The following is a 19828-nucleotide window of genomic DNA, read 5'->3' as shown; positions in this document are numbered from 1 at the left end:
AAGCAGTACTACTCAAAGTGTGACCCATGAACCCACTGCTGGTCTGCGAACTGTTTGTTGCATGGACTAAGGAGCTTATGCCAGAATGTAGATGATGGAGCACACCGTTTAGTTCAGTTGATACTTTTTTGAAGCAAGGTTTTCTTAATGAAGGAAGCAGTGCATTACCTGACATATGTTGCCAAGATCCTTATTTTCTCTGGGACCAGCACTTTGAGTAACATTGTTTAAAACACCCAGTTATTTGAAAATTGAAGGCTACTGTATTAAATGAATTTACCAAATACTAGTTAAGGCAAGAAAAAAAATCAGCACCTATGTCTACATCCTAATACTTTGGGTATTGAATGATAGCAGTAAATGTGGAACAAAAACATCTACCAGTTGAATAGAAACCAACAGGACAAGAAGCTAAGGAAATGATTTCTTTACAAGTGTTGACTGCAGCAGATTAAAGTACCTTATGCAGAACACAATACCTTTTTTTTTTTTTAATTACTCTTGAAATTCCACAGAAGGAAAAATACTGACAGTAATGTTTGGCCCTGTCTGTCTTTTGCTCACTACTTTACAGGAAGTGGCCTTAAATCTCTTACATATCTGTATCACAATAGAGGACTGTATTCATAAACTGATTTCTATCAAATGCAACTCATTTACATTACAAAGAAATATGAGACCCATCATTTCTAGATAAGCATTAATTTTTATTTTTAACTCAGTTTGAATTCCAGAAGGACCTAACTTAATAGTTTTTCAGCGTATATTGCAACTATGAACTAGCTTGCAATTTCCTAAGTTTTCCACAAATCTTACTCTTTGGCTAATTTGAAAAGTAGATGTTAAAAAGCATTCAAATAGTGAATATAAGTTTAGTTTTTACATTACTATGGAATTTATTTCACAAAGAAAATTCTCTATAAAATTATCTCTGTAAGAATTCATAATTTACTAAAAATTTATTTCCATTTAAATTTCATATATGAAGTTTGGCTAGTAAAGACTTTTTCTTAAGTAACTGCTAATCATAGGCAAGTAAAATCTGTTTTTATCTCTAAGTTAAACTTTAAATTTTGCTTTTTTATGTTACATGTTACTAAGATACTCTAAAATCTATTAACATGAAATCAATATCTTTGTATTTCTTGTAAATGTCTGTTTCTCATAGATGACCTTCTTTTCATTAGAAAGGAAATTTCAGTAGATTTAGTCTTTTACTGACTTTGTATACTTCTGTATATTATCTATTTTACTTTTTAACTTTTTAACGAGACATATTTTACCTAGTTTCTTTTGTTGGATAGAGTGCCTATAAAAGAAAAAGCATTTTATTTATTATTTTATTGAACTATAGTTGAATTACAATGTTGTGTTAATTTCTGCTGTACAGCAAAGTGATTCAGTCATACATATATATATTCTTTTTCTTTTTCTTTTTTTTTTTTTTTTTTGTGGTACGCGGGCCTCTCACTGTTGTGGACTATCCCATTGTGGAGCACAGGCTCCAGACGCTCAGGCTCAGCGGCCATGGCTCACGGGCCCAGCCGCTCCGCGGCATGTGGGATCTTCCCGGACCGGGGCACGAACCCGTATCCCCTGCATCGACAGTCAGACTCTCAACCACTGCACCACCAGGGAAGCCCTATATTCTTTTTCATATTCTTTTCCATTATGGTTTATCACAGGATATTGAATATAGTTCCCTGAGCTATACAGTAGGAACTTGTTGTTTATCCATCCTATATATGCTGGTTTGCATCTGCTAATCCCAGACTCCCAATTCTTCCCTCCCTTACCTCCCCTTCCCCTTGGCAGCCACAAGTTTGTTCTCTATATTTGTGAGTCTGTTTTTGTTTCATAGATATGTTTGTGTCATATTTTAGATTCCACATATAAGTGATATTATGTGGTATTTGTCTTTCTCTTTCTGACTTACTTCACTTAGTATGATAATCTTTAGATCCATCCATGCTGCTGCAGAGGGCATTATTTCATTCTTTTTTATGGCTGAGTAGTATTCCATTGTGTATATATACCACATCTTCTTTATCCATTCATCTGTCTATTGATATTTAGGTTGTTTCCATGTCTTGGCTGTTGTAAATAGTGTTGCTATGAACATAGGGGTGCATGTATCTTTTAGAGTTATAGTTTTGTCTGGGTACATGCCCAGGAGTGGGATTGCTGAATCATATGGCAACTCTATTTTTAGTTTTTTGAGGAACCTCCATACTGTTCTCCATAGTGATGCATGTGACTGCACCAATTTACATTCCCACCAACAGTGTAAGAGGGTTCCCTTTTCTTCACACTCTCTCCAGCATTTATCATTTGTAGACTTTTTAATGATGGCCATTCTGACTGGTGTGAGGTGGTACCTCATTGTAGGTTTGATTTGCATCTCTCTAAGAAAAAGCATTTTTAATGATACTAAAAATAATTGAATGGAATGGGTGGGGCAATATTGACTATTTCAAGTACTTTTGGAGACCTTGATATATTGGACATGTTATTTTATTGTCTGCACAATACATTTATTGAAAAATATAATTTTATTTGAGTTAACTGATAGAACTACTTTTGTTAGATAAAGGTCAATGTCATGCCTTGCACATTGTATACTTAAAAAAATTTTTTTTTCCATTATGGTTTATCACAGGATAGTGAATATAGTTCCCTGTGCTATACATTAGGACCTTGTTGTTTATCCATTCTAAATGTCATAGTTTGCATCTACCCACCCCAAACTCCCAGTCCATCCCTCTCCCTCCCTCAAAAAATATTTGTTGAATAGATGATTGAGAAAATAGCTCAACCAAGCTTAGATTTAAATAAACCTCTGTAAGCAGTGAGTTCTATGACTTCATTTGAACTTCAAGTACTCTCTGAGGCTGTAAACATCAGCAGGGCTTGCATATTTTTGAAATTGCTTTACGTTTCTGTAGCTTTTTACTATTAACAAGCTGAATTCTGGGAATAACATTTCTGGGTTTTATAACTTGTGTTAAATTGTTAAGAGCACATGGCAGGGGGTGGAGGAGCTGTTTCTGGGGAAAATCAGCTTTACTCCTTTATAAATAGGGCAAATTTTATTTTTTTAGCATCCAGGCTGTCCTTCACCTAACAAGACCTGCCAGAATCCATAGCTCATACTTACAGTCACATTCTTTGTTTGCCATCAGTTTGTGGGTTTGTGGTTTGGAGAGTTTCCTGTAATGGTCTTCCCAGGCAGAGAGCATCATCTTAAACTTGAGAAAGTTCTAGCTGGCTGGCTCAAGCAATAGAAAACACCCAATCTTAAAGCCCAAGACAGTTGAGGAGAATGCTTTTGTGAAAAAAATTGTGGCTTTCACAGACGTTCAGTGAAAGAAGCTGTCTGCTCTCTGAATTGTTTCTTGTGGACTTTGACATGGTCACCCAGGGCTGGCCATGGCATTTTGGCAAAGTCAGTGGCAGCCAAGTGGTGTATGATTTCAGAGACTCTGGGGGGGCATCACAGGTCGCCCATCCTAATTCCACTGAGAATACCATCCAAACAATAACACACTCATGAAACATCTCTCCAAACCAGTAGAACTTCAGTTCAGCCAGTAAAGCAGCCATTACAAAGTATGCCCACATGTATTTTATTTTTTCAGACAGCAGTATTTTAAAAATACTTTTTAAAAAATTGCACATTAAAATCCAGATTGGAAAACTCTGGAAGAATTGCAGTGCTGGGCCTGAATTTTCCCATGCCTGGAGCTGAGTAGTAATGGAGTACTACTTAAAGGCTTTTTTTTAAATGTTTTATTTATTTATTTTTATTGGGGTATAGTTGTTTTACAATGTTGTGTTAGTTTCTACTTTACTGCGAAGTACAGTAGAGTTCTCTGTGCTGTACACTTATCTATTTTATACATATTAGCATGTGTATGTCAATCCCAATCTCCCAATTCATCCCACCCCCATCTTTCCCCCCCTTGGCATCCCCATGTTTGTTCTCTGTGTCTGTGTCTCTATTTCTGCCTTGCAAACCGGGTCATCTGTACCATTTTTCTAGATTCCACATATATGTGTTAATATACGATATTTGTTTTTCTCTTTCTCAGAGTAGGCTTAAAGTCTCTTAATGTTCATTTGTCGAACTCTGGGGGATAAGTCTTTGTCTCACCAACCATTCATAATTTAGTATAAATGCGTTTACTAGTGTTTTGTCCCCAGCGAGCACAAAAATTTGGTTGAGACGTAAAGAAGAAGGAATTATGAAGGCACTAAACATGTGACCAAGGCCATCCACACGCTTGAAAGCCCTGAATTTGACTCACCAGACACAAATGTCTTGCCTTCTGAGACCTCACCTTTCACATAGCAGCCAGTTATTGAAATGCTTATTACAAGATTTAGTTGTTCTGCCAATTATATTTTAGAGATTCTAAATTTATGAAAAGATTTGTAAGATTGTTGAAAATGTCTATTTCAGCTTTATGTACAAATACTCTTTTTCTTCCTCTTTTTCTTGTTTTTTTTAATTAAAAAATTTTTTAAATTTTTTAAATTAATTAATTTGTTTATTTTATTTTATTTTTTTTGGCTGTGTTGGGTCTTCATTGCTGCACGTGGGCCTTCTCTAGTCACAACGAACAGGGGCTACTCTTCGTTGCGGTGTGTGGGCTTCTCATTGTGGTGGCTTCTCTTGTTGCGGAGCACAGGCTCTAGGCGCGGGCTCAGTAGTTGTGGCGCACGGGCTTAGTTGCTCCGCGGCATGCGGGATCTTCCCAGACCAGGGCTCCAACCCGTGTGCCCTGCATTGGCAGGCAGATTCTTAACTACTGCACCACCAGGGAAGCCCCTCTTGTTTTTTTTTTAAGTATTATTTTCACTAAGAAATAGCAGTGATGTCAGGATGCTAGGAGGTTCGAAATAAACTTTTATTATAATTCCTAATTCTAGTGGCAGAATACTAAATTTCTGTAGTGTGATTATTCTGAGTGAATAATCACATGTTTAAAGAAAGTATCTTTAGAATTTATAAGTGCATCCATGGTGGCAGATTTCATTTACCTTTCACATGGCATCTCTTTCTGCAACCAAAAATAATTGGCCATCATTATGGAGTGATTCAGCATATTGCTATTTTTAGATAATCATCTATAATTTAACCATTGTTCTCAAAATAATGGTTAAGAAGTGGAGTGATAATCAGTTTGTGGTGACCAGTTTTACATTTTATATGGGATTCTATACTGATGATATAGGGAAAGTTATTGTCATCAAACTCAAATCCCAATCATGATGAAAAGACACAAATTTCAGAATCCAAGGAGTTGAAAGGGTCCTCTGTGGTCATCCAGCTCCTTGTTATTTAAATGTGATTCCCAGACTAACAACACTGGTGTAACAGAAATGCAAACTACCTAGCCCCATGTGGACCTACAGAATCAGAACCTGCATTTTAGCCAGGTCTCAGATGATTTGTGTGGCACATGAAAGGTTGAGAGGCATTGACCTACTCCAAATTTTCACATATGTCACATTCTGGATCCATTAGCTGACTAAAAGTGAAGTTCTCAATAAAAATATTTGTTATCAGAACTTCCCTGGTGGTCCAGTGGTTAAGACTCCACACTTCCACTGCAGGGGTTGCAGGTTCAATCCCTGGTTGGGGAACTAAGATCCCACATGCCGTAAGGTGCGGCCAAAAGATTAAAAAAAAAAAATTTGTTATCTGCGTTCTCTGTGATTCTAAGGCTTGAACACATGATTTGATTCCATTTCACAGTGCAGCCTCTGGGCTCCATCCCACCTTACCACACAGAAGTGACTGAAACCACCATTGTGATTACATGGACGCCTGCTCCAAGGATTGGTTTTAAGGTAAATTGCAGATGTTCCTAATCCCTTCTAATACAGCCCCGGGTTGCCCTCGTGTTTCTGGATGTAGTTGAAACAGGATGCTCAGGAGCCAGGAGACTTGGGTTTCATCCTGTTTCTGTTCATACCTCTCTGACCACTTTGTCAGGGCATCACAATACTTCTGCCTCCCTGAATTGCTGGAAAAATGGACTGAGGCAGTGAAAGTGCTATGCAAAGAGGAAAACATTAGTATGGAACTGTTAGTTGTTATCTCGTTTTCTCTATCCTTTCTCCCAGGGAGTTAGATTTAAAGATATATAGGGAAACTGCTCTTGTTGTGTTGTTCTAAATAGGTATCAGCAAGTTCACAAAAACCAATTTAAGGAGACCAATTAAACTCAGAGTCACTCAAAAATCACATTTTTATCCAATCAGTTTCATCTCAACTTATTCAAAGCCCCTTAGGTGAATCTCTTAATAGACATTAAGATTAAGGTCTTCCCTATAGATATCTGGATACATGTTCTTTAAAGTAATGGTATTAGGGAAGTGATGAATACAAATGAATGTATTTAAAAGAATTCCTTTTTTTGGCATTTAGAGTGTGGAGAGGGAAATATTTATTATAATTGAAAATCAAGACTAAATCCCCATGATGATTGTTTAAAAAAATATACCAAAGATCATTTCTTTTTCGAAATACGCAAATGGCATATTGATGATTATGCTATTTAAATATAAAAAACCCTTTTTGAAGATTGTCAGTATACCTTTCAAATTTCCCTTAGTAGTGTCATTTTGACTTTCAGGAGCCTTATAAAGTACTAAGGATGTCTCTAGAGCTGAACACTGATGACACGATATTACCCAGGCTTTTCAAATAAAATACTAAAAGAATTGAAAATTAAGGGCACATTAATCTTAATTCTTCTCTTGTAACATATCAGCCTGCAGTTGAAGCTGTCCTTCTTTAAAAGGAGTGTTTTTGAAGTACAAAGTGTTACAGGGACTGGTACATTTAAGTTGAATACTAATAACTCATTAAAGAGAGAACTAGAGGATTTCTTCCAGCAAAAAGAAAATAAGAAATGAACGGGCATGTGGCCCAAAGCCCTCGTGTACTTCTGGTTTGTACCAGGAGATTATTTATCAAGCAAAACAGTATGTAATGATGTTTCTCTGGAACCTTCTATTACAAGCTACCTTAACTTAGTTTTGGAAGATACTTCCCCTAAGTGGCACCTTCCCCCACCCCAGTTCCAAGGAATTTCCAGCTACATTATTTAATAGAGCTAAAGTAAGGTCCCAACTCATTCCCAACTAAAAGCAGAGTGCAGTTCCTGAGGAGTCCACATTGTGCAAAGCATAACCACAATCTCTCAGCAGTAACCCAGCTCTGGAAATATTTGTGCTTGGTGTTTATTTTGCTTTCTTTTTCCTAGCTGGGTGTACGACCAAGCCAGGGAGGGGAAGCACCACGAGAAGTGACCTCAGACTCAGGAAGCATCGTTGTGTCTGGCCTGACTCCAGGCATGGAATACATTTACACCATCTCAGTCCTGAGAGATGGGCAAGAGAGAGATACACCAATTGTGAAGAAAGTGGTGACACGTAAGAGGAGCTCTTTGCCTCTTTTCTTTTCTTTTCGTTTTTTAAATTGTTCCACTTTTTTAAAGTAGCTGATAGCAATATCACTTTTTACTTATGATAATGACACAAGGGAAACATTTCATCCCTACTTATATTATTAGCTATTTCTAAGTTTAGAGTAGCAAGTTCAATTCATGTCATATAATCTATGGCATCCGAAGTGTTCTTTCCATGTCAAAAATGTCTATGAACTGGCAAGACAGAAAAAAATTTCAGTAGTGTTGCAAAATTAAAAATTGTAAAAAAAAAATTCTCTCAGAGAATTGCTGTCCAGCATGGACAGCATGGACATAAATAAATAACTTCTTTATTTTTACTGATTGTGGAAAGGAAGGAAGGGAGGGAGGGAGGAAAGAGAGAGAGAGGTATTCCACAGCTCAAGTGCTTTGTGCTAGCTTAAACTTTTAATTAAAAATTTTTTTTTCTACATAGCACTGTCTCCACCAAAGAACTTGTACCTGGAAACAAACCCCGACACTGGTGTGCTTACTGTCTCCTGGGAGAGGAGTACCACCCCAGGTAAGCCTGGGATGTGTCATAGGGCAAGTATATGCAATGCCTCCCCAAAACAAAGTTTGGAAACTGTGTTCCCTTCAGAGAAAGGGTCAAAATTATAAATACCTAGCTCTCCATAAAAAAATACAGGCGTACATCATAGAGTGACATATAGGGTGTTTTACTGCATGTTTATTTAAATTACAGGAAAGAGAGCAAGGCAGACCCTTACTGAGCTATAGGGAATCACGAGGGCTGAGGAAAAGCATTCTGAGCAGTCCTTTTTGCTCAGTGGCATTCCAAACTGCCAAACAAATGGCTGAAGTTATACTTCCTAATTTTCCATTTGTGGGTTATCATAGATTCTAAGTATATTACTCAATAAACTTAGATATTTGACAAATATTTTATCATGAGTTGCACCACAAAAATCTCAGGGTAGAAATGACCTCCATTTTACAGAGTGAAAAAACTGAGACTCAGAAAAAAATCGACTTACCCATAGTCACAAATTTTAAATGTTACAGAACTGGGATTGTAACTTAAGTGCTCAGACTCACTCTTACAGCAGACTTCAAGTATTTGGATTTTTAATTGTTAGTTTGTTTTACTTATACTCAAAAATGAGAAATTTGGTAACTGGCATTCCGTGACTCTTTTTAAAGCTTTACATAAAGCTTCTGTCTAAACTCATTCACACATATTAAAAATTATTTACAGAATCCTAAAATGTGTAAAGATACCTATGGCAATATTCAAGTATCATGATGTACCAGGGCAAAGGCAAGCGAAATTTTAGACATTCCTGACCTTTGCCAAGTCCATGTGAAAGTCTCTTTCAATGAGAAATGTAAACTAAAATATTTAATATTGGGTATATTGGGGGAATCACTATTGAGATATCAGGATACTCATTATTGAGGAAATTCTAAATTAAACAAAATTCAAAATTAAACAAAAACAGAAATGCCAACTAATGTTGATGGTATCTATAACTCCTATACTTTTTCATTAATGGCTATATTTAGTTTATTATTTCACTCTTTCTATTTGTACTCTAATCTTTTAAACAGTTCTTCCCTTTGCTTGGGCACACAGCTAAGGCAATTATTTATAAATCAGATCAATATGTGCAGTCACACGCAATAAAGCTAGCTTAAAATATCCTTTTTAATTCCCCTCTGAAGTAAAGTGACTTTAGTGAAGTTTTCATTATCTGTGGAAACATCATTTAAGCCAAAACTACACTATTTCCAGCTGAATTACTCTAAATTTGGAACTTTTAGATTGGCAAGTTTCATGCCTGTCAGAAGCTAGATCATTAATATTTAGTCTTAATGGATGGCTTAGCCTGTCCATCTGAATGGTCACTAGCCAGTGTAATGACCCAAACATTGATTTCCCATCCACTTGGATTTCCTTGTATATACCACTTTAGTGGTCACCCTATTCCTAATTATAAAATGTGCCATCATTTTCTCTCCCTTTAGTAAGTTTAACTTAAATATACTTCCTCGCTTTACTTTTGGTCTTTCCCCATGGATCTCAGTTCATCACTATTTTAATTTGAATGTCTTTCTCCTCCCCTCAACCCTCTCACTGTCCCACTTCTATGATTCCTGAAGTCTTCAGCAGTTAATATACTTTTTCTAGAATAAGTAGAACCGCTTTTGCTTTTTACTTTTTCTCCTTTCCTATTCCCTTCCTGTAAATCCCATAGGTTTAGACCTTGTAAATTAGGAGAGCCCACTTTGGGGAATGTGCCTAAGGGTGAGAGCCATCCTTTCCTAGCAGGTAAAATAGAATAGTCTTCAGCTGTCCTGCAAATGATCCATTAAGAAAAACAGGGTAGAGTGGTAGAAGGACCATGGAATTTAGAGACAGAAAAGCTTTTGGTAATCATTTCCCCTTTCCAAGATTTTCTTAAACTGAGGATATTAATACCTCCCTCAAAGGGTTGTTGTAAGCCCTGAATGACAATAGGTAGAGTCTTCAATACATAAATGCTGAGTCCTCTCCCCATTCCCCTTCAAGGGTACATCATTGGAGTTGAGTTTAATAGGCTCTGGGTCACAAATGTTCTGGGCAGTAACTTCCTCCTTTCTGTTTTCTCCAGACATTACTGGCTATAGAATTACCACCACCCCTACAAATGGCCAGCAGGGATATTCTTTGGAAGAAGTGGTCCATGCCGATCAGAGTTCCTGCACTTTTGAAAACCTGAGTCCTGGCCTGGAGTACAATGTCAGTGTTTACACTGTCAAAGATGACAAGGAAAGTGTCCCTATCTCTGATACCATCATGCCAGGTAATGGAAAAATAAGCTATTATCCTCAGAGTGGCAGTTCCAGTAAGAGTGGGGATTAACATCTTAATCCCCAGATGGTTGAGTATGTCAAATATGTTTGGGATTTAATTCTGACCTCCGAACCACACTCTCTAGAACCATGAAGTCAAAGCAACTATTTGGACAAATGCTTGCTGTTAACACTGCTTGACTATCTGTGCTTCACTGGGATGCTCTTTGTCTCGATGGGTATGCAATGGAGTGGCAACCATGGCATTAACTTTGTACTGTCCGCTCACGTGGAACTATTACTAAAATGATGTCATGTGTCTGTACTCAGTACTGACAGGCGAAAAGTAATATGGTAAATGCATCCCATCCGTACATTTGTGCCTGATCTTACAGTCTCCATATGTGAGCACTGCAATAGCTCTTGGTTGACACATTCACTTCTTCATTGTGCCGTTTCAAATTCCTTTTCTTAAATTGAAAGAAAAAAAAAAAAAAAAAGAAAGGCCACACCTTTAGGGTGTTCTTTCTTATGGACTGAATGACAACATTGAAAGGACCTATCTAGGGATAGGTTTGTTGTTTGCCCCAAACTGAATTGTGACAGATGAAAGCATTGGACAAAATTGTGTTCTTTGCATTATTTGGTGGAATGCTTTTACTAATGCTACTTAAATAATTTTGATTATGAAATGAATAAAATATTAACAGTAGCCTTGGACTCAGGCCTATCTGTCTTTCCCCTGAATGTGCTTTGGAGTGGCACATTTTATACCATACATTCATAATGCATTAGCATTATGACCATGATGTTGTCATGAGTTTTTCTATTGGGAAAAAAAAAAAGAAAAACTCATCAATCAATTTTTTTTAACCCTCTTCATGAAAGTTTTATTTTCCTACTAAAATAGTTTTGAATTTTTTTTTAACTTTGCTGATACTTACTACAGGTATTATGTCTAGGTTCTAAGAATGGTTTCGACATCCTAAACAGGACTATAATTTTTAGAACCTGAGAGATTTAAATTTTACTGTTTGGGGGATTTTCAAAAAACAAACAAAAATCCCTAAAGTAATATTGTAACCTGTTTTATTCTCCCGGGGAAACTATTCATGGTGCTTAAATAGTCTTTTCAGATAATTTGGAGCAGATTGCATATTACCATCATTGCTTTAACACTATCAGTTTTACCACTAGTAACCTGATGTACACTGCTTTATTTTTTCCTCTTTTTTGCCTCTGTTTTCCTTTGCCCTCCTTTGCTTTGTAACTCAATAGAGGTGCCCCAACTCACTGACCTAAGCTTTGTTGATATAACCGATTCAAGCATCGGCCTGAGGTGGACCCCGCTAAACTCTTCCACCATTATTGGGTACCGCATCACAGTAGTTGCGGCAGGAGAAGGTATCCCTATTTTTGAAGATTTTGTGGACTCCTCAGTAGGATACTACACAGTTACAGGGCTGGAGCCTGGCATTGACTATGACATCAGCGTTATCACTCTCATTAATGGCGGAGAGAGTGCCCCTACTACACTGACACAACAAACCGGTGAATTTTGAAAATTTCTGTTTTTGAGACATGGATGGTGTTGCATGCTTCCACCAGTCACTCTGGTTAAATGTGGATGTTTCAAGGGAAAAGCCAGCAATTTGCCAAAGAGTGAGAGGGTGGATCGATTGGTAAGGAGTGGAATACATATGCCAAACTGATTGGATGAAGATATATACAATAGTCTTAAGTACATTTTCGTTTAAACCATGAAGATGTGTAAAGCCAGAGATAGATATCTGATCTATCAAATACAAAATGGAAAAAGTTAATTGAATTTGTCGACCTAGAATTATTTTTTAAAAATCTAACATTAAAACCAAATTGTATCATTAGCACCAATTAACCAGAAGAAATGTACTTCCAAAATGTAACATTAGACCCTTCTTTCTGTTATTTGATAAACTCTACCATGTTCCTTCTTTGTGACTGTCTAAAAATTGATTGAAATTTAGGGTAGAGTGGAAGGAGGTTTTTTTTGCGGTAGGAGAAAAAGAGACTTTGGAACATTCTAGATTTCATTGCCATGGTGAGGTAAAGAAACTCCTCTTTAACCACAGTCTGGGGACCAGCATGCAACATTATAAAGGTTCTCTGCCCTGCATGGTAAGAAACATGCTGAGAACCAATTTGCATGAACCCCTTTCACTTGTAAGTAGAATTCACTGAATGGAATTGTAGCTATGGCAGTAGCTGTAGTCACTCCTGTCAGGGGGAAATTTAAGACCCTCTTGTGTTTTTGTCTGTGTGCATGTGTATCTTTGGAAAGTATTGCTATGTTTCTCTTTGCTGTGTAGCAACCTAAGCCTCTTCAGCCTGGGATTAAATAATCATCAGTGGTATTAATTATGTACATGGATTTTATGTATTTGAAAGTGAATTAAATTGACCCTTTAAAATATATTGATGGCAGAAAGGTTAAAGGGGCCTAACAGTACTGGGTGTAGTGTTTTATTTTTAGCAGTAGTTCACTATGATTTAGATTAGACTATTTGCATGATGATGACTCGTTTCCTTTATGCATGAAATACTGGTTTTACCTTTCCAGCTATTCTTGTTAGCTTTAATTTTTAAGTGACATTAACTTAGTCTTCCTTCTTATTTGAAACCAGCTGTCCCTCCTCCCACTGACCTGCGATTTACCAATGTTGGTCCCGACACGATGCGTGTCACCTGGGCCCCACCTCCATCCATTGAATTGACCAACTTACTGGTGCGCTACTCGCCTGTGAAAAATGAGGAGGATGTTGCAGAATTGTCAGTTTCTCCTTCAGACAATGCAGTGTTCTTAACAAGTAAGCGGTCAAGTATATTTGTTCAATAAATACTAAGCTAGCACATAAGGAAGAGATTCTGTGTCCTCAGGTGGGAGCAAGAAAGATTAAGACAGCTGCAACAGAACTACAGGCTAGACTCCAAATCTAACGTGCAGCTCTATAAATTTTGAAAGATGTCATGTTTGTTGTTATTTTAATATATCTTTGATATCTACAACTCTTTAAAAATCAGAGTGGAAAGACACCAACAGTGAAGTTCAAAGACTTCAAACAAGTTCTGCTTCCAAATAAGCACATAAAAATAAATGTGGGCCCAGAGAAATTATATGACTAAATCTTAGTGTTTAACGAGAGAAAAAATGAGGATTGAAACTAGTGTCACGGTATCTGTCTTATTCTCATTTAAGTGTCAGCAGGTAATCTATTTGGCATTCAAAAACTTAGAAACAGTGACTGGTCACTCAGGGTACGTCAGGATTCTAATTTGAAGAAAGAGCCAGAAGTGTAATTTGTACTTCAAAAAGAACCTGTTAGTAGGATTTCTCTGAAGGCTGAGGACTTAGAAAACAACTGAAACTAAAATAAACAACAACAATTTATGGAAATTGTTTCTAGTTTCTACCCTTTGAAATTGATATTTTTTATTAAAGAAAATAAAAGGAGGCTGCAACATGGTGCTGTTTCACATGTTGCTTTCTCATTATTTTCACTGTAATAGTAAAATACACATATAAGAACAAAAAGCAAAAGCTTCTACATAAGGGAAAAACAGCTCACATTTAGGTACATTACCAAATGATGGTCTGAAAACATCCTCTATCTTTCAAACATATCTTAGAGAGTGAAATACAAAGAAAGGCAGCTCAGCACGACCATAGTCTTGGTTTCCAATTCTGTGGCTGAGGGTGAGAAATCCTCATGTCTGCCTATCAGTGGGGCTATGATTCTGTTCTGGAGCATTCTGGAATCAGTAGTTACAGCATTACCCAATACACAAGGCTGTGCTTCAGGACCTCTGTCTGCCCCACCTCAGCCATAGACCTGTCACATGTTATTCATATGCTCTAAGATCTTATTCTAGATTCTATTCTAGATCTCAAGGTAGCCATTTCCCCCCAGAGAAGCCATTATTATCTTGTTTTACAGATGAAGCAACTGAGGTCTCCAGTGGCTAAGTAAATTGCCCTTGGCCCAGCAGGAAGGAGGAAAGGGGAGTACAAGCATCCCATCATCTCCTAGTCTGGTGCTTCAGGGGCCCCTGCAGAAGGGGAGGTGGTGTAGAGGGGAATCGGGGTCTTCTGAGTAAGAGTTCAATGGTTAGAAACCTTACTCTGTACCTCTTTTGGTACCTCAGAATGAGAGAAGAGGAGACCCAGGAATATATATTCAACGCTTAAGTATTCTGTTCTTACCTTAATAGGACAGAATCGATCACTCCCATGAGTATGACCCTTTTTCAGTAAGGGTTAATTGTTAAGACCACTGGTCTTGGCTTAGGCTCAACTCCTGTGTGATCTTGGGCAAATATATCGAAAAAATAACTTCTCTGTGCCTTAGTTTTGTCATTAGGACCTGGGGATAATTGTAAACCAAACTTTTGGAGGTAATAGATATGTTCATTATCTTGAATGTGGTGATGGTTTCACAAGTGTATACATTTGTCAAAATCTGTCAAATTAGACACTTTAAATATTTTCAGTTTATTGTTTGGCAGTAAAGCAGCTTTAAAAAGTAGCAAACTAAAAAAGAAAAAAAAAATGGTAGCAAACTACCTGCTAGGGTGATTGTGAGAGGTAAATGATATTCACAGTGCCACAGTCATTATCACATGCCCTCAACAGACGTGCTGTTAAGTGAATGATAGAAATATTACTGTGCTGCAGCAACTCCGTCTTATTTCAGATGCAGCTGAGTCATACCCACACAGGTGGAGCTGGGGGCAGGGCTTAGAGATGCTACAGGGTCAGGTGACCCTTCCTCATCACCTTCTGACAGCCCCTCTCCAGGCAGCAACATTCACTTAGGTGTAAATAGGCTCTAGGACAGGACTCTTGGATATTTTATCCGTTGAAATAGTCCTAAGGGTGCTTTGGTTTTTCATTCTTTCAAGCACATTTTAAAAATAATTCCAACTTGCCTCTTCAGATCTCCTGCCTGGCACAGAGTATTTAGTCACCGTCTCCAGTGTTTACGAGCAGCACGAGAGCATACCTCTTAGAGGAAGACAGAAAACTGGTGAGTCATGTGGGCAACGTGCTTATTGAGTAGCTTTCACCTACCAATTTTAAAGAGCAAAATTCCGTGCTACTTCTAAAAATACATCTCCATTTTTGTGGGAGTGCTTGTCGCCTCGTCATTACCTTTGATCACTGGTCTTAAAAATTAAGACATCTTATGGGAATGTAGTTGGTGCAGCCACTGTGGAAAACAGTATGGAGGTTCCTCAGAAAACTAACAATAGAGTTACCATATGATCCAGAAATCCCACTCCTGGGCATACATCCAGTCAAAACTATAATTCAAAAAGATACATGCACTCCTATGCTCATAGCAGCACTGTTCACAATATCCAAGACATGGAAACAACCTAAAAGTGCATCAGCAGATGAATGGATAAAGAAGATGCGGTGTGTGTGTGTGTCTGTGTGTGTGTGTGTATATATATACACATATATATACACACACACACACACACACAATGGATACTACTCAGCCATAAAAAAGAACAAAATAATGCCATTTGCAGCAACATGGATGGACCTAGAGATTATCATACTAAGTGAAGTAACTCAGAAAGAGAAAGACAAATACCATATGATATCACATATGTGGAATCTAAAATATGACACAAATGAACATATCTATGAAACAAAAACAGACTTACAGATATAGAGAACAGATTTATGGTTGCCATGGGGGAGGAGGGTGGGGAGGAAAGGACTGGGAGTTTGGGAATAGCAGATGCAAACTATTATATATAGGATGGATGAATAACAAGGTCCTACAGTATAGCACAGGGAATATTCAATAACCTATGACAAACCATAATGGAAAAGAATATAAAAAAAGAGAATGTATATATATGTATAACTGAGTCACTTTGCTGTACAGCAGAAATTAACACAATATTGTAAATCAACTATACTTCAATTAAAAAAGTATTGATAGATTAAAAGAAATTAAGACACCTTATTCAACTATTACACTGACTTCCAATCACTAAGATTATACTCTCTGCTTCCAGGGAAGACTGAAATTAGTCCAGAAACTTTGTTGTCTATCTTTTTAAAAAGAAATCTCCCAAGAATAATATCTCATAACCTCTATTATTGAGAGGTGGTGAAATCCCTTCTCATTAGGCAGATCTGTCTAATGGCTGACCCAACACTTTCATTGTCATCTGAGTATTTTCCCTCTTTACTAAGCCAGCGAGTTTATCTCTTTTTTCTACTTGATGAAATATTCATTTACTATAAAAAGAAGTTGAATAGAATCCCATAATATTATGTCCCTTCTTAAATATGAGTGCTTCTATTAATTTTTTCCTTTCAAAAAAGTGTAATTTAATATAGCCATTTATTTATTTCTTGTAGTCCACTTGCTTCCAAAAAGCAGCTGTGGTATCTCAATTTGGTTTGAGTATATTATTGAATAGAGTAAGTAAATGTTATAAGTAAAATGAAAATTGCTGGAAGTCCCAGAGAGGTTAAGTGATTTGAATTTGAGATCAACTATAAATTTTTGTTAATTTTTCTGCAATGCACTAAATTCTCAATTCATGAGGAATTACTTGCATTGTAATTTGTCCAGGATGATGTCTTCTTTTCATTTTAGAAAGTTTTTTGTTTCACATTCTTACCACCCTGTTGACATAGCAGTTCCCTCTTGAGTGTAGAAAGCTTTGAGAGCCAAACACTTAACCTGAGAGTGGGCAGATCTTGCCTTACTTTGAGAGGTACACTTATAAGATAGAAATAGAATACTTGAACACTGAAACCTTCAAAAATATCAATTCCCAGAATACCTCACACACCTGTCTTCAAATGTGATGCGGAAATCACTTGGATTACTTAGCAAAAGAAAAAAGAAAAGAATGCTTTTGGACGTTTTGAACAGAGTCAGTTTATGATTTTGAAATTTATCTGTGGCTTAGAATCAGTGTATCATAACCTGAGGTTCATGACAATTCACTGTGTTAGTGGAAAAGGATGGAAACGCTGGATGGATATTACTTTCCCTTACATTCTTCCTCACTTCCTAAGTTGGTGGTGTCTTTTTTTTCCCTTTTATCTCTTCCTCCCCTGGGTGGCAAAAACAGGTCTCGATTCCCCAACTGGCATTGACTTTTCTGATATCACTGCCACCTCTTTCACTGTCCATTGGATTGCTCCTCGAGCTACCATCACCGGCTACAAGATCCGCCATCATCCTGATCACATGAGTGGAAGACCTCGGGAGGATCGAGTGCCCCCCTCTCGGAATTCCATCACTCTCACCAATCTCAATCCGGGCACAGATTATGTGGTCAGCATTGTCGCTCTTAATGGCAAAGAGGAAAGTCCTTCCTTGGTTGGCCAGCAAACAACAGGTAAGTTGTTTTCTGGTCTGCAAAGAAACTCAGAGGACTTTCCTATGCAGGTGATAGCTTCTGAGACATAGCTTTGTGTTGTCTGAGTCATCATCTCTCTCTTTTTTTTTTTTTTTAATTTATTTACTTATTTTGACTGTGCTGGGTCTTAGCTGCGGCACATGGGATCTTCATTGCAGCATGTGGGATCTTTTAGTTGCGGCATGCAGACTCAGCTGCGGCGTGCGAACGCTCAGTTGCGGCATGCATGCAGGATCTAGTTCCCCTACCAGGGGTCGAAGCCGGGTCCCCCACATTGGGAGTGCAGAGTCTTACCCACTGGACCACCAGGGAAGTCCCTGAGTCATCATCTCTTAAAAAAATAGATCATGGTTATGAGAATATATTAAAGAAGATAATTTCTTTATCTCAAGAAATTTCCCACCTGAGTTAGGTATTTATGCATTTCTAAGAACTGAAGTTTTATTCAAAATGTAGAAAACACTCTGTTTCAAAGTTCTCTTAAAATTTATTTTAATATAATCGTGTACTTGTTCTTATAAGATAGATGCTTAAGTACTTAGGGGAGAAGTATCATCATATCTGTACTTCAGTCTCAAATGGATTAACAAAAAAGATAGAGAGAGACAAGGAAATGTGGCAAATTCCCTAAGGGAAGGGAGTATGGGTGTCCATTATATAATTTTTATCACTTTTACGTGGTTTAAAAATTTTTTTAAATAAGAAGTTGAGGGGAAAACTCTCCAATACACTTGAACTAATCATCTTACCACGATTTGAATTGTCTCCTTCACCCCTTACTTTGCATTGTTCATAATTTTTAATTTTGCTAATTTTGAGTAGTACTTACATTATTATATGAAGGAATTCTAAAGGCAGTGATCCAGAAAATGAACAAAAGGTGGATCTGGGCATCCTTTGAAAGTTACAGATGTGAAAACTTTCCCATGTTTTTCTAGTTTCTGATGTTCCAAGGGACCTGGAAGTCATTGCTGCAACCCCCACTAGCCTGTTGATCAGCTGGGATGCTCCTGCCGTCACAGTGAGATATTACAGGATCACCTATGGAGAAACAGGTGCGTTAGTGAAGTGCTACTTCACACTCTGATGGAGTATTCTGTCATGGGTAACACGAAAGCCCAGCAATGGATACATAATTAAAGAAGCTTTGACAAGTCCATTAGCTGGAGCCTTGACTTCTTTCTAAGAGTATGTGGGAAATATGTGTGACATAACTGGTGGCAAAATCAAGATAAAATGTTGTTTGTATAATACTAGAGGGGAACAACAGAGCTGAGGAAGAAGGATTTTAAATTCACAAGTATATTATCAGTGGTGAAATGATAAGTGATTTGTATTTATCTTCCTTTTACTTTCCTATATTTTCAAAATTTTATTTAACATGAATGTATTCCATTAAGATTTTGAAAAAAGACCACACTATATGCAACCTTGGGTTGAGGACTTACCATCTCTCCCTTTCTAATTTTAATCTACCACGTGTTAAAGCTGGAATGTTAAAATAGCATGAACTGCAATTTTCTCTCAATTTTTACACACTCATCAAGGCTTACTACATGCATAAATAAATAGACCTTTCTGTTCAGGCCCTATTTAATAGCACTTTTTTAAAGGGAATAAGCAAATATGTAACTTACAAGCTGCTCTCAATATGTTAATTCAGTTACTAGTGTAAGTGTAATTTACACTAGTAAATTCAGTTACTAGTGTAAGTGTGATTTCTTTATCTCAAGAAATTTCTAATACCTAAGTGTCTCTCAGCCCCTCACACTTTAAATTAATCCCTTTTCAAACAGGAGGAAATAGCCCTGTCCAGGAGTTCACTGTGCCTGGGAGCAAGTCTACAGCTACCATCAGTGGTCTTAAACCTGGAGCAGACTACACCATCACCGTTTATGCTGTCACTGGCCGTGGGGACAGCCCGGCAAGCAGCAAGCCCATTTCCATTGATTACCGAACAGGTACTGACGCCTCTTCTGGGATGACAGAGGCTCATTTACTCAGATAGCTTTTACTATGTTCTCCCAAAGTATTTTCTTCATTGTGGAATTGATTTTCTTTTTTAATAAGATGAAGCAACAGCTACAGAGTTTTGAGCCAGATATACAAGGAAG

General features: G+C 37.4%; 1 protein-coding gene across 8 annotated transcripts in view; it reads left to right on the top strand.

Annotated features, from left to right (window-relative positions):
• FN1 (fibronectin 1) overlaps positions 1-19828 on the top strand; it is a 69982-nt gene that overhangs the window by 30378 nt on the left and 19776 nt on the right. For 4 of the 8 annotated variants that reach the window (XM_081243034.1, XM_081243030.1, XM_081243032.1 and 1 more), the window contains exons 21-30: positions 5762-5856; positions 7278-7446; positions 7918-8004; positions 10097-10288; positions 11556-11828; positions 12941-13123; positions 15251-15340; positions 17424-17693; positions 18653-18769; positions 19511-19675. In XM_081243034.1, the coding sequence (XP_081099160.1) occupies positions 5762-5856; positions 7278-7446; positions 7918-8004; positions 10097-10288; positions 11556-11828; positions 12941-13123; positions 15251-15340; positions 17424-17693; positions 18653-18769; positions 19511-19675 (1641 nt within the window). The remainder of the gene's footprint in view (positions 1-5761; positions 5857-7277; positions 7447-7917; positions 8005-10096; positions 10289-11555; positions 11829-12940; positions 13124-15250; positions 15341-17423; positions 17694-18652; positions 18770-19510; positions 19676-19828) is intronic. The other 4 variants (XM_081243031.1, XM_081243036.1, XM_081243033.1 and 1 more) reach the window with 1 other exon arrangement.

Source organism: Mesoplodon bidens (assembly GCF_964165515.1).
Source record: "Mesoplodon bidens genome assembly, chromosome: 8".
Lineage (NCBI taxonomy): Eukaryota > Metazoa > Chordata > Mammalia > Artiodactyla > Ziphiidae > Mesoplodon > Mesoplodon bidens.
The sequence above is the reverse complement of the archived record's forward strand: the minus strand, read 5'-3'. Positions and strand labels throughout refer to the sequence as shown.